We start from the raw sequence: 14831 nt of genomic DNA, 5'->3' as shown, positions 1-14831 counted from the left end.
TTTTTTTGCCTATATTCTGTGCGCAATGATAACACAGATTATCCAGCAATATAAAATCACATATGAGGCCTATTCCATTAAGCAAATATAGCCGTAAGGCATTTGAAATTACCCATGTTTAAAATTACAACTAAATAATTGTCGTCCAAGTTTGCGCCCTGTAGTGCTTCACTACGAAACTTATGGCTATAGGCTTTTTATACTTTGTACGTTTTTAGTGTTCTCAGCTCCTGTCCTCAATACGTGCGCCTCACATTGGCGCGCCTTGGGGTCATCGGACCTAGAGCTACAAAAGCCATGCAGCCCAAAATAGTGCAAAAGGCAGCCTTGGAGGATAATGCGCCTGTTTACTCCCGGACTGATCCTTACTCTATGGGGCTGCAAATTATATGAGAAAGAGCTGGAGGAATAATGACACGAAACGATCACAAATTACACTTAAAGCTGGCGGCCAATTAGTTTTCAATGGAATGCGTTGGCAAGGCAAGGCAAGGCAAGTTTATTTGTAGAGCACATTTCATACACAAGGCAATTCAAAGTGCTTAGGCCTTCTAAGGCCTATTTAGGACATTTTAAAATGCTACATTTTTATTATTAAACAATGGTATTTTTTATTATTATTATTGTTATTTTTCTAGACGTTTTTTTTTTGGCTGTGTGAAAGGCTGTCAAGGATAAAGCACGACGTTTGGACAGGACTCACTCATCTAAACGTTCAGGCTGATATAATCTCTCAACTGCTTTCAACATCGCGCGCTCAGTCCAGAATGAGAACTGTAGATGTTTTGTGCGACATCTAGTGGTAATTGCGGGTTATTGTATTAAAGTCACGCATTTTTATATTTTAATAACACAATGTCGTGTCGTTGTTGTTTTAATGAAACCATGACCTGGACATGTTTGATTGTTAACGTTTTCATGTTAGTTATTTATGTAAAAGCGTGACACCGGAAGTTATCACTCAATATGCGGTTTGTTTCCGGTGGCGATGACGTGACGCTAGCCGCTGATGCTACACGCGGGAAGCAGCGAAACGACTGCAGCACATCAACAGTAAGATCACACGTCTCTCTGCTGTATTTTTGTACTAAGTTCGGAGACTTCTGAAAGCGTGTCGAGGCTGTAATTGACCGCACGTTTTTTTTGTGAGCTTAACTTTGTCCACAAAAACGTGCTCTGCTTTCTTTCATTGTCACCGGCCTTGAAGCGCTGCACGGCGCGCAAAATCACAGTGCATTATCATCACAATTCTTCTGTGCAGAGTGTGAACAAAGAAGCGCTATTTGTTGTTAGACTGTATATTGGACAAAGTGAGGCATTGCTGGTACCTAGTGTTTATGATTACTCTTGTAACTTGGCGACTTCATAAAAAATCTAATCACACATCAGTCTTCATCAGTACCATTTGTCATCATGGCTACTCATGGTGAACTAGCGTTTCAGCAACATTATTTAACCTTTTGATTTAACAACTCTTATAAATGTAAACCATAAAGATGGGTGCATGGCATGTACAGTGTATACTACATTGTTTTTAATTTCATACTTGTTTGCAGCAACCTCTCATCGGTCAGTCTGCTGTAAGGATGGGAGACACACTGGAGTTTAATGACATTTATCAGGAAGTCAAAGGCACCTGGGTCAGTATCTTAATAATACTAATTTAAATATTTAATTTTGCATTTACATTTTATATATAAAATGTCTCATTACAAAATCATGTACAAGCTTAATGTAAAATATTATACAATTTTCTTTAGGTGCCATAAGAAATTGATTTGTCCAATTAAGTTGGCATGTGAAATGGCAGTTTAACTAAAATGTTTATCTTAACAGAATGAGGGGCGTCTGCGATTCAACAAGCAGAATGTGGTTTATAAAAGCAGCAAGACCGGTAAAGTCGACAGTATCTCAGCCTCAGACCTGAACCAAGCTCAATGGAGACGAGTGTGTTTGGGTCACGGCATCAAGCTGGGCACCAGCTCTGGACACATTTACAAATATGACGGCTTCAAGGATACGGTGAGTGTACAACACAAAGACTGAAAGTTTTATTTTAGTCTTTGTTTGAGGAGACAATGTACAGAGACATTAGCTCCTAAAAAAAGGGGTGTTCTGCACCAGATTATAGCGGCCAGTTTCCATCTGAAATCATGAAACCCTTTGTCAAAACTTGTAAGACTTTACTTACTTTACTTTTTGTACCGTAGTTTAAAACTTTAGAAAAGTTGTGCTGCTTGACCTTTTTTAGTGTTGTATTTAAATGCAAACATGGGTCTTTTTGTTTTATCCCATTTCTGGGAAATAATTATTCCTTATTTAAAGGGAAAGCATGGAAGCAGTGAAACATCTCAGACACATTGTTGACTTGTTCTGCTCTTTGTTTATGGCGGGTAGAGCCTACACAAGCAGACGACTGCTGATTAGTTTCCATCCCCTGTCTGACATTTTAACAGAAAAACACTACCATCTTACGAAAAGCCCACCCCATGTGTATGTGTTTCCAATAAAGTATGTGAATGAGGTCTTGTCCCTGAAGCTCCTAATGGGATTAATGAGGGAAACTGGTGCTAGCATGTGCGTTACATAAACAGTGTAATCACTGACTCATACAATTCGGTGTTTGTATCAATTCACTGAAACAATTTGGCACTGAAGACAAATGACGGAAATGTTGTTTTTAATCTTCCCTTTTTAACTTTCTCTGTGTGGGAGTCCAAGTAAAATAGTGGAAATTCAAACTTGCAAGCAGTGGGCATTGATGTGTTGTCTGTGTCTCCTGGGGTTAATCAGCATATTTTAAAAGATGGATCTTCATTCCCAGGGAAAAGGCTCTGATGTCATTGTTTATTATCTCACACACAATGTCTGTAATGGGGACCTGGCAGGAGGCTGGGCCAAACAGCAGACGGTTTGAGACGTGCTTTGACCTGCAAGTGTCCTTGAAGACAAGTCACTGTCCATTATGTCTATATATCTATACATTGGAAAAGTACTGTTACTTCTGTATAAGGGCAAGGAAGGTGTCTGTTTGACTACTTGTCACTATATTAGTTAAACTAGCCTTACATTATTTTTGAATGGCTGCTGTGCTCACACAGTCGTCACTCCAACCATCAACATTTCTTTTGTTTTCAATCTATTATGCCTCATTTTAAACTTTTCTTACATAGTATAAAATTGCTTGTGTATCAGGTTACGGCTACCCCTATTAAGTAGCATAATCAGCCCTATAAAATGTAAGGGGCCAGTGTAGGAGACAGTGATGAAAGACAGGCATGTCTTGCGGGGCTCAGTGGGGGGTCTTTGTTTATTATGATTAACTGAGCTACGTTACAACAATTCTGCCAAAATTGTAATGAGCAGGGATAAACAGAGCACAGCAGGCCTGATGAATGAACAGGGACACATTCACACTTTGACGGAGTCAGATTTTTATACATTAACACATCTGCTCTCATATGATTGGCCCTATAAACACGGTGTGGATCCAAGGTAACAAAACCCAAAGCTGAGCTTTAATTGGCTTTAATAACCTCATGGACAGGCAGATATCCAGGTGCATAAACTCTGCTTCCCACAGCGCCCTGTTCTCGTCTAACTCGAACAACACAATCACTTCCACATGTGCGTGTGCTCGTAGCAGTGTGTGTGTGAGGCTGACCATGTGTTTGTCGCTTGGCTCTTGTGCACAGTTGTAAGCGGCCCTGCAGGATAAATAAACATGCTGATTGTCAGTGGTGGAGAACAGACGGCAGCGGATGGATTGCATGCACCTCCGGACTTCCCAAGAGGCCTCGGGAGCAGGCGGGGTCATAATTATGTCTTGATTAATTAACATTCTCTTTACCCTTTTTAAGGTTATGGAATGACCCAAAACATGCCAGCCTTTGCCAAGTAACCGCTTGACATTATGAAAATAATGTATCCTTTTTTTACTCTCTGCAGGACTTTGAGAAGATATCAGATTTTTTCAAGACTAACTACAAATTGGATGTCACAGAAAAAGACATGTGTGTTAAGGGATGGAACTGGGGAACAGCAAAGTTTTCAGGTATATAAATGTATACATGCTAAATGTGCTTAAAGTGCTACTTTGGGTGTAGGGTTGATTTCTAAAAATGAAATGTTTATTAATGGCACAAAAAAAATCCATATTAACCATCAGGTTTTCATCAATCAGTATCTGTTCTTTGTATTGTTTCAGGGCCACTGTTATCTTTTGATATAAATGATAACCCAGCATTTGAGATCCCACTGTCCAATGTTTCCCAATGTGCCACTGGGAAAAATGAAGTCACTCTTGAGTTTCACCAAACTGATGAGACAGAAGTGTCTTTGATGGAGGTGCGCTTCTATGTCCCCCCGAATCAGTCAGATGAGCGTCAGGACCCAGTGGAGGTAAAGCCCTGCTCGCTTTAGAAAAAATCTGCTTATTTGTGAGCATTAACCGTTGAGTTTTGGTGTTTGTCTTAGGCTTTTGCCGAGAATGTGTTGTCTCAGGCTGATGTGATTCAAGCCACCGGAGATGCAGTGTGTGTCTTCAAAGAACTACAATGTCTCACACCCAGAGGAAGGTAATCGACTGTAATATATCCACAGATATGAATGATGTTATTATTATTATTATTATTACTACTACTACTGTCCCTGTGAATATTTTCAAATTATATTTATCAAAAATACCTTGGTTTTAACCCCAAGTTTATGCTAACAATTATTATAGCATAGTGAGATTACAGTAGCCTATTGTTTCACCAATAATCTCATTTGTCTGGCCCACCACCACAAGGAGGAATTTGAATATGGCCCTGAGGGGAAAATATAATTGCTCAATTCTGTCTTGGTTTAGGTTCAAGCATCACTTAAAAATGAATATACCGGAATTAAAAAAAACACAAATGATAATGGTGCAGAAATACCTCCTGTAAATTAATGTAAATGTGGTTGCTACAAAATGTTAAACTTATTTTCCTTTCTCAGATATGATATTCGCATCTATCCAACATTTCTTCACCTGCACGGAAAGACCTTTGATTACAAGATTCCTTACACAACTGTCCTTAGGCTTTTTCTGCTGCCTCACAAAGACCAGAGGCAGATGTTCTTTGTGGTACGTGTGTATTTCCGCACATGTATGTATACATATTTAAAATATTTTGTTCCTGTAGTAATATTCTGTTTTGTCTACAGATTAGCTTGGATCCCCCAATTAAACAGGGTCAGACTCGGTACCATTTTCTTATTTTGCTTTTTTCAAAAGAGGAGGACCTCAGCCTCACACTCAACATGAGCGAGTAAGTTTGTTTCACTGGTGGTATAAATTCTGTTTTGCAACATCCACTAGAGGGTGAAATAGTATATACACTAATTCTGAATAGATCTTTTGACAATTGTATTGTAATTTGTTTTTTCTCTTTGTCTTACAGGGAAGATGTTGAGCGTAAATATGAAGGCAAACTCAGTAAGAACATGTCAGGTTCACTCTATGAAATGGTCAGCCGAGTGATGAAGGCACTGGTCAACAGGAAAATCACAGTGCCAGGGAATTTTCAGGGGTATGCTTTTTTTAAACGAAAAAAATTCAAATTTTGAATAAGCGTGTAGACGCATTGCAATTTTTATTTTCAATTGGTGCTATTAGTGGCTGAAGAGCAAAACAAAATCTGATTTACCTTTGATTAATGCGCATTCCCATAACTGCTATATTTTATTAACCTAAATAGATTATTTAAAAAATATATATATTGCCATTTGTAATGCTGGTATTAAAATAAGCTTTTCACTTAGACATGTTTCTTTCCACAGCCACTCCGGTGCTCAGTGCATCACCTGCTCCTACAAAGCATCCTCTGGCCTGCTGTATCCATTAGAGCGTGGGTTCATCTATGTGCACAAGCCGCCCGTTCACCTGCGTTTTGAAGAAATTTCATGTGTCAACTTTGCCAGAGGAACCACCACGACGCGCTCCTTCGATTTTGAGATCGAGACCAAACAGGGAAACCAATACACCTTCAGCAGCATAGAGAGGTTAGAGCAGTGCGCTCACCCTTCATTTGGCATGTTTAGTTTGCATCACACTTCTGGCAAAGTATACAGTCTCCTAAATAATGTCCTTCTGCTCTGCAGTTTGTGGAATATGTGTCATTTTAAGAAACTATAACATTTCTCCGTGTCTATTCTAGAGAGGAGTATGGCAAGTTATTTGACTTTGTCAATGCAAAGAAGCTTAACATCAAGAACAGAGGATTCAAAGAGGTAATTTCTCATTTAGTTGGTTGCATCCTAAACCATAATGATGAACCACTTTCATCAAACATACTCCATTTGAGATATTGATATTTGTCGCCCTCTTCTTATGTGTTTGTCCTTGTATTCATGTAGAAGAAGGTGGGTATGCTCACAGGCGTCACAAAAGAAAAAATAATAATAATTCTTGTAGTGGGTGTGGAGTGATTTTTGCATTGCATGGCCTGCAGTTGAGTGCTTGAGTTATGGAGCGATCCTGGTTTTTGGATGACACGGATAACATTGGTGCAGGACCTGATTTGTCTTTTGATTTGTAACTAACCATGATTTCTTCTGCTGACTAATATGTGGCCTCGGGCTTCTAGAGTGCTTTAACACTTCACCACTGTCGTCATGTCCACTGCCAAACACAATCTGACTTGCAAGGCTACTGCAAAGTAAAGGCATTATAAATTATGACAAAGCTCTACTGTCATGTTAACACTCGATATGGGTCAGTGAAAATGTAATGTGATATTCTAATTCTCCCTTTAACTCGCTCACTCTTAAAGAGGACATATTTATTTCAGAAAACTACATTGTAGTGTCAAACGATCGGGACATTTACAACTTAAAAGTTGAATGGACGATTTTTTTGGCACAAATCTAAGTCTTATTTCCTCGTGGCGTGGACTGCCGATTAGTCCTGCCACGTATCAATCATGAAACGCACCTACCGCTCACCTGCAGCCGTGTGTGGCTCGTCCCCACGTTTCCGCGCGCCTAAGCGCATGGATCTATCATAATATAGTTCCCTCAGTGTACGGGGCAAAATGAAGACGGAGAAAGACAGTTCGAGCTGACGCAGAAGTGGACGGAAATCTACGGGAGACAAGAGATGAGATGCGCTCCGTTGCGCTAATAAACAAACGTGTGTGTTGTATCAGTCCGCATGGGAGAGTGCGCATGCGCACTTCCACCTGCGTTCTCAAATCGACGAAAAATCTTCCATTGCACCTTAAGTAGCACACAAACGAATCACTACAAAGCCTGGTATTTTATATTGACTTATTTTCTATTGCAGAAAGTTCTAAGATAGCATTTGAAAGTTGCATGGACACTTTGCTTTTTGAGGATACATTGATCTTGCTCATTGCTGTCTGCTTTATTATAAACTTTGGGAAACTGCACTGGGCTTTGGGTAAATGCATTTCGCCATAGGGGCTCTATTGTTGGTGTTTTTGTAACGATTAATCTGTTTTTTAGGGAATGAAGGGCAAGAATGATGAGTACAGTGACTCTGATGAAGACCAGCATGATGCCTACCTGGAGAGGATGAAGGCCGAGGGCAAGATAAGAGAGGAGGGCAATGACAGCGACGATTCTGATGAAGAAAGTGGTAAGTGGAGGCCCTCGTTTGGGAACTACAAAATGCAATTGGTCATTTTTGACACGGAACCTCTCATTTGATTAAAGCAGAAGTATAGATGCTAACGTTTATCATGACTAAGGCATTATACAGTGTGCAGCTCTTTTCACAATGTTAAATGGCAATTACTAAAATTAAAAACTGCTTCTAGATGAGTCATTCAACCCTGGAGAGGAAGATGATGACATTGCAGAAGAGTAAGCACATTTTAAAGATTAATTTCTCTGATCAGTTTAATAGATGTTAGGTTAAATAGTGTATTTATTTTTAAACAGGTATGACAGCAAGGCTTCAGCCAGTGAGAGCAGTGATGAGGGCAGTGGAAGTGGGGATGACGGTTCAAAGAAGAAGGAAAAGAAGAAGGAAAAGAAGGTGGTGAAGGAAAAAAAGGAACGAAAACCACGGAAAGAGGTTAGAAACGTACACTCACATGTTTATAGTTTGATGAATATTAAGGCAAATAACCAAAACATTTTGAGTAGAAGAAGCGGAGGGATCCTGGCGGGCCAAAGAGGCCTATGAGCGCCTACATGTTGTGGCTCAACTCCAGCCGAGAGCGCATAAAGTCTGAGAACCCAGGCATTTCCATAACTGAGATCTCCAAGAAGGCTGGAGAGATGTGGAGACAGTTGGGCAAAGAGGACAAAGAGGTGATGACTTTTGCTTATACATATTATTATACCATATATAACTTATACCTATTATATAACTATGGCTTTTAATAAAGGAGTGGGATACAAAAGCTGGAGAAGCAAAGCGGCAGTATGACAAAGCGAAGCAAGAGTACAAAGAAAGTGGAGGAGGAGGAGCAGCAGCAGCAGCGAGCTCCAGTCCTAAGAAGTAGGCCACTTTATGTATTATATATTATATGGTTATGTAATTTATTTACGTTGCTAATGACTTGCACGGAAGGCCTTGTGAAGACGTAATAATTGTGCTTTTTCAGGGAAAAGAAGAAATCCGCTAAAAAAGAGGAGCGAAAGAGGAAGTCGGGCAGCGGAGACAAGGAACGAGAGCGATCGGCAAACGACAGTTTCAAAAGCAAAGAGTTCATTGAGACCAGTGAGAGTTCATCCGAGTCCGACCACAAGAGCAAATCCAAAAGGAAGAAGGTACAAGCAGCAAGGATTATTAATGAACCGCAGCCCTTCAGCCATAACGTTGTAAAATCTGAATCAGAACCTGCTATTGCAACTCAAAGTAGTCATGTTGTGCATGTATACACTAATATGAACATTATATCCATTTACATAATACATGTATGAATGATGTATGTGTATTGAGGATCTAGACAGCACGAAACAGGAAGAAAACAGCGTTTGCACTGGACATGATCAGGCAAAGAGTTTCAGAAGTGCAACATTAGACAAAACGTAGGATGCGTGTTTAACTTAAAAAAAAGTCTATGTTTAGGTTCACACGTGTTCACCATCTAATTTGAGCTAAATTATTTTTGTGAGCTATAAACCTAAATATAGTGTTTTCTATCAGTATCTATATTGATGGCAAAATGACTCCCAAACAGTTGAAAATTAAGCTCAACACAACTGCAGATATGTTACTGATGAGGAAACGACAATTAAAAGCAAAAATAGCAATAGTTAAGTCCCGAAGGATTTTTACTCTAGATGTTAATGTCTAAAATTACCCAAAGGTGAAGTTAATTCACCCATCTTATCAGCATGCTGCCCGATCCTTGTAGGCGTTACTTGGAAGGTCCATTTACCTTGAGCAAACAGATGTGAGAAATGCAAATCAAGAAGGCTATAGATTTTGGCCTTCTGCAAATCACACATTTGCATTTATTTTTCCTTTTTGATTTATTTTTCCAGAAATCTAAAGATGAAGAGGAGGAGGCTGCGTCCACTCCACCAAGCTCTGAGGGAGAGTCGGACTAAATACTCAAAAACCACACCTGGACCAAGCGTTTATGCACCCAACAATGGACTATAAAGACATCAGCTGACTGCAGTTTGGTTCTTGTACATTCATTCAAGTCGCCTCTTGTAACATATTACAAATTAAAATTTGAGTGGATGAAATACTTTTACCACCCGAAAGGCCTTTATTTGTTCCTGGTGATGATTGTTGTAGTTTGGTTGCAATGATGCTGGTAGAACAGAACTTTTCCTTTTCATTTAGATAAAGTGATTTAGTACTGTATTTTGTCATGTTGTCTTGCTGATATAAATAAATGCATTGTTTTTTTAAGAAACAAAGTTATTATTTAGCATTTTATTGTGTGCTTGTATATTTTACTATTTGATAGACAGATGGACTCACACAGGCCACTCTTGACAATGTTTGATGTGAAACGAGCTTTAACGAGGACTGTTGTTCCTGACCGAGTTATGTCTTGATGAATGATTTCCTATAGACATGATAAAAAATCAAAGGGTTGACTTTTGCGCTTGTCCCATACTGTAGTAGTTTGAAAAGTGTTATCTGGTGGGTGGATTGCCACGCTGGTGCAGGTCTGAAAGGCAGTGGTTTTGAACGACGGTAGAGGCCTCAGTAAACTGTGGTTTGTAAAAGCTGCCACATTAAGGCTCAAAGAGTGCGGTTTTTAATGGCTTTGTTCTGACCATGAGGCCGTTCACCTCCTGCATTGCACAGTAAATGTCCTCACAACCAATGCCTAATGGTTTTTGAAAACAAAAACTGCTTCAGCAATGGCGTACTTATTGATTTGATTTCCTTCAGCACATCATTAAAAAAAATAACTTCTAGTGAAAGGGAATACGGTAGTTTTTCACATTTTTATTTTTCACATTTACTTTCAAATGTCTGTCCTGATGTTGGCATTAAAGCTGGAGAGAGATGAGGTGCATTTAACCTGACCCAGACAAGCTGAACCATTATGTGAACTGTGAAGACCTTTATAGTGATGTGTGTGGTAATGTATTTATATATGGCCCATGCACACTATGGCGCTCTGTAAAATGAACATTAAGCTGTGTGGCTGACTTGTGACGTTGATGTGTCTTGTATTGGGTTACCATAATTGAACACAAACATAATGGATCCACCATAGGAACAGTGTAGTCTCTAGACGCATACATTTGTACTCACTCCCATTGCTTAATTGTATTGTCTCGTAGATGTAATGGACATTTGTGCTTCAGAGACTGCAAAAAAAAACATGTCTTCTATAAACTTATAAAGTTATTTAATGGTGAGACTGAACTTGAGGAAGTGGACATGATGGAATTGTTAAAATGGCTGCTTTTCATAGAGGAAGTGGAGTATGTTCCTTATTCATTTTGTTTATTTGAACATGGTAGTTAAATATTTACGGAAATCAAAATAGATTAGTGCATTTTTGCTTGGTTTATTATTTTAATCCATTTTCTCTTGCTTGTTACCCTCAGGGCTCGCGACTTTCAACTTTGGGCCTTAGGCGGGGTACACACCCTGGACAGGAGCCAGCTCGTCGCTGAGTTAACAGAGACGTAGACACACAGACGATACATTCACTCACATTCATTCATTCACTAGGGCCAATTTAGAGTTGCCAATCTTGCCTAAGCTGGAGAACCCACGGTAGCACGGGGAGGACATGCAGACTCCACCCATGTGAGAATTATCACACTAATGATAAAAACATTTACACAATTTAGAGACATTTAACAACACATTAACACTTACAATTAAAAGCACAGACATTTTTCATATGATTCTCTATCTTTGTATTTTTAAATTGTGCAAAATCCCCAAAGTGATACCAGTTCTCCCAACCTCAAGTCCACTTAAGGGGAGATCTAAACTGCAGGAGAAACACTCACTCTTGGGATTTGTGGTCAAGAGAGATAGTGGAACAGAGAGTTCTCATACATGAGAAGCGTCATGACAAGAGGACTGAGTGGGATTCTCAAAGAGTTGGACATCTCCGAGTACCTGCTCACACATTCAGCCATGTCCTCTTTTTTGTGGGGCTGCGTTGTAGACTTCTTCACCTATGAAACGAACAAGGCTGTAGTGGTCAAGCGCTGGTCAGTGGGAATCGTCAACCGGATTGTCCAAGTCATCATTATCTCCTATTTTGTTTGGTTAGTAATGCATTTCTCTTTTGCATGCAAGATAATAACTGCAATATTATAATTAGTTTTATGTAACTAGATATGTATGTGTATGTAAATATGTAAAAAAAAACTTTAGTTCAGTAAATGATGTCCAAAAAGTATCATCATATGTTCTATTGTTGTTAATTACTAAATTGTATGCTATGCTATTTGGGGGATTTGCTCATTTTCTATCCTATGCTAAACCAGAAAGTCAATTCAAATGGATGGTTGCAATAAATATTATAATTATTACCATTATTAGAATTAATACTATAATTAATATATATATATATTATTATTTTACCAGCTATTTTTGCTTTTTTGTTTTTTAGCTACGTCTTCCTCCACGAGAAAGCTTACCAGTCGACAGACACAGGCATAGAGTCCTCAGTTATGACCAAAGTCAAAGGGTTTGGACGCCATTATGGTCGAATTAATGATGTTGCGGACTATGTCTTTCCTCAAGAGGTGATGTCTGTTCAACACAGCCTTTCCCCGCAGCAGTCTAAATGCTACACACAGACTTATGCATGTAATACAATAGTCAATGCTGGTTTGTTGTCCATGTAAAAGTTTCTTTGAGTTATGCTGTTGACAATGTCAATAATGCTGTGGTTACATGTTTTATTTATGGCTCTCACCGCTTTAGTGTTCATATGTTAATTTGTCTACATTACTATATTTATACTTTGTTTTTTCAGGGGACAAATGTGTTCTGTATAATGACCAGACTTTATGTAACAGAGAATCAGTTCCAAGGACGATGCGCAGATGTGAGAAAATGTTTTTACTTGTATTGTTTCCTCAGAATTTCAAGTAAGAAAATGACAAAAGTTTAAACATTGACCATATATTCTATGTTTGGGGTGTTTTTCAGTCATCGCAGTTCGATTGTAAAATGGATGAAGATTGTGAGCAGCATTATGGAGCTGTCACAGCCAGTGGTAAAGATACTTTTTAAACCCCTATGCATTTTCCATACAGTATTCAAATAGCATACAGTATTTATGTTATTTCAGGATATAATTGACATTAATTATATCTGCCGTAAAATTAAGCCTACGACCGATGTATGAGTCCTAAAAGTGGTGTATCTATTTTTCTATTTTCTATATCTCTTATGCTCAGGTGCTATCACAGACAAATGCCTTATAGAGGACAATGAAAGCCCAGGTTTCTGTGAGGTTGAAGGATGGTGTCCGACTGAAAATGAGGCTATAAAATCGTGAGTTTATACACCTCAGATAATGATATCATCCAAGCTTGTGATGTTTATTTATGCAGTTTCTCTCTAGGGAACCCATGCCTGATGTTAGAAACTTCACCATCTTCATCAAAAACAGTATTAATTTTCCTCTTTTTGATGTCACCAGGTAGGTGTCATAGGTCACTCTGTGAACTGTTTACTGTTCACGCACTGTTTAATGTGAATTATTTCCATTTCAGAGGCAACTTTCCATCATCCATGACGGCTGATGAGATAAAAAAATGTACTTATCATCCAGAAAAAAGCCCCTTTTGCCCCATTTTCAGGGTGGGGGACATTTTGAACCATACAGGACAAAGTGTAGAGGAAATAATCGACAAGGTCCTGACACACACATGCACAGCACATTTTACTGCTATGGCGTAGAGAGGTGCAGCTATTATAACTCTTGTCTCACTTAGGGAGGAGAAATAGGAATAAACATTGAATGGAGGTGTAATCTGGACCTTGATGTTGAATATTGTGTCCCACACTACTCTTTCACAAGACTCGACAAACCTTTTGAGAAGAATGCCATATCTAAAGGATATAACTTCAGGTAATATTATAAATTGTTTCACACCAGGTTTTAGGTACCTTTTGGAGTTCCTGGTACTTTTTTGGTACCAGCCCCCTTTGGATACGCGCTCACACAAAGTAGGAGTTGCTGACAGTGGCAAAACAAACCCTTTTCTGATTCTGATTCTGAATCGGGGACTAGGGATACACTTTGGAGATATCTACAAGCAAATGACTAAGAAAAATTAAAATCCATCTATTATAGTCCTTCTATAATTTAGATTTTAGAAGTGTAACTGATTTTTCATTCATACTTTTGGTTTAGTTTCCTTCATTGAATTAAAGATTTAAATATTTCACATTTTACAGTTAATGCCATTTGAACCCATATTCAGTCACTGCCGCTGTGTGAACGGGACCAGGGAGAATTAAATAGGGACGGGTTGTTGTAAGGCAATGTTGTTGTGTGATGTTGTTATTGGTCTAAACAAGTTAAATAATAATCTTTCTTCAATTGCATGCAGATATGCCAGATATTACAAATCGGAAAATGGCACAGAATATCGGTCCCTCTATAAAGTCTTTGCCATCCGGTTTGATGTCATTGTCACTGGCCATGTGAGTTTGAAGATCACAACTTTTGTTTCAGATGTATTTCGTTAAATTACTTTTGTGTTTATAGGCAGGAAAGTTTGACGTGGTTCCAACACTCATAAATGTGGTGGCTGCTTTGACATCTATTGGACTGGTATAGTTGATCAAAAATTACATTTGTTATGTTATTATTATCACAATTGGAATTTTGACACAGTATTTTTTGTTTGTAGGGCACATTTCTCTGTGACATTATTTTGCTAAACTTTCTGAAAGAAGCTGACCAATACAAAGCCAAAATGTTTGAAGAGGTAAGCAACAAGTCTGTGGTGTGAATATGACGCATTAAGCACACATTAACACTTTCAGTCCTTTTTCTTAGGTTTCTCAGGCTGAGATTGAAGCATCTTTGGCAGGCAGCCAACTGTCACTCAAACCGGGGATCAAGAGCTCGTTAGACTCTGGGGTGCCTTCACCTTCAGACCAAGCTGTGTGACTGCTCCAACATCACACATCAAATCACTTATCATCCAAGCGCAATTGAGTATAAACCTGAAAATGACTCTGTACTTTTTAACATTTTACATGTTGACTTGTAGCATTACACCTTTTTACAAAAGACTAGACTCTCATTTGTCATTGAGATAACAAATAGCATTTTTGGTGTACAAAACCATAGATTAGAGACAGTAGTAGTTGGAACTCTATACAACACTGGTTTGGAATAGTAATGACTTACTGTATCTTGTTA

At 38.8% G+C, this 14831-nt stretch overlaps 2 protein-coding genes across 2 annotated transcripts; both read left to right on the top strand.

Moving 5' to 3' along the window:
- The first annotated feature begins 965 nt into the window (after positions 1–965).
- On the top strand, positions 966–9720 carry ssrp1a (structure specific recognition protein 1a). Its single transcript, XM_072437782.1, has 18 exons — positions 966–1053; positions 1557–1640; positions 1837–2022; positions 3949–4054; positions 4208–4401; positions 4477–4577; positions 4984–5113; positions 5194–5297; positions 5430–5558; positions 5809–6030; positions 6186–6258; positions 7495–7627; positions 7809–7854; positions 7933–8068; positions 8140–8307; positions 8385–8497; positions 8604–8769; positions 9490–9720. Exons 1-18 carry the CDS (start codon positions 967–969, stop codon positions 9553–9555), a joined length of 2244 nt encoding a protein of 747 aa, XP_072293883.1. The 5' UTR covers position 966; the 3' UTR covers positions 9556–9720.
- Positions 9721–11525: 1805 nt separating this feature from the next.
- Positions 11526–14696, top strand: p2rx3a (purinergic receptor P2X, ligand-gated ion channel, 3a). The gene is made up of 12 exons (XM_072437780.1): positions 11526–11706; positions 12054–12189; positions 12423–12494; positions 12599–12665; positions 12850–12946; positions 13017–13094; positions 13168–13309; positions 13390–13526; positions 14011–14104; positions 14169–14234; positions 14314–14391; positions 14463–14696. Exons 1-12 carry the CDS (start codon positions 11573–11575, stop codon positions 14574–14576), a joined length of 1215 nt encoding a protein of 404 aa, XP_072293881.1. The 5' UTR covers positions 11526–11572; the 3' UTR covers positions 14577–14696.
- The last annotated feature ends 135 nt before the right edge of the window (positions 14697–14831 follow it).

The sequence above is a fragment of the Eucyclogobius newberryi genome, unplaced genomic scaffold, assembly GCF_026437365.1.
Source record: "Eucyclogobius newberryi isolate DKJ021-1_F unplaced genomic scaffold, fEucNew1.0.hap1 SCAF_11, whole genome shotgun sequence".
Classification (NCBI taxonomy): domain Eukaryota; kingdom Metazoa; phylum Chordata; class Actinopteri; order Gobiiformes; family Gobiidae; genus Eucyclogobius; species Eucyclogobius newberryi.
The sequence above is the reverse complement of the archived record's forward strand: the minus strand, read 5'-3'. Positions and strand labels throughout refer to the sequence as shown.

Excerpts from the sequence above, each read along its gene's own strand:
- ssrp1a (XM_072437782.1), top strand. The coding sequence starts at position 967 with ATGCGGTTTGTTTCCGGTGGCGATGACGTGACGCTAGCCGCTGATGCT. Across the intron at positions 6,031-6,185 it reads ACCTTCAGCAGCATAGAGAG|AGAGGAGTATGGCAAGTTAT; the intron begins GTTAGAGCAGTG and ends TGTCTATTCTAG. Across the intron at positions 7,628-7,808 it reads CGATTCTGATGAAGAAAGTG|ATGAGTCATTCAACCCTGGA; the intron begins GTAAGTGGAGGC and ends AACTGCTTCTAG.
- p2rx3a (XM_072437780.1), top strand. The coding sequence starts at position 11,573 with ATGTCCTCTTTTTTGTGGGGCTGCGTTGTAGACTTCTTCACCTATGAA. Across the intron at positions 12,495-12,598 it reads TCCAAGGACGATGCGCAGAT|TCATCGCAGTTCGATTGTAA; the intron begins GTGAGAAAATGT and ends GGTGTTTTTCAG. Across the intron at positions 14,105-14,168 it reads ATGTCATTGTCACTGGCCAT|GCAGGAAAGTTTGACGTGGT; the intron begins GTGAGTTTGAAG and ends TTGTGTTTATAG.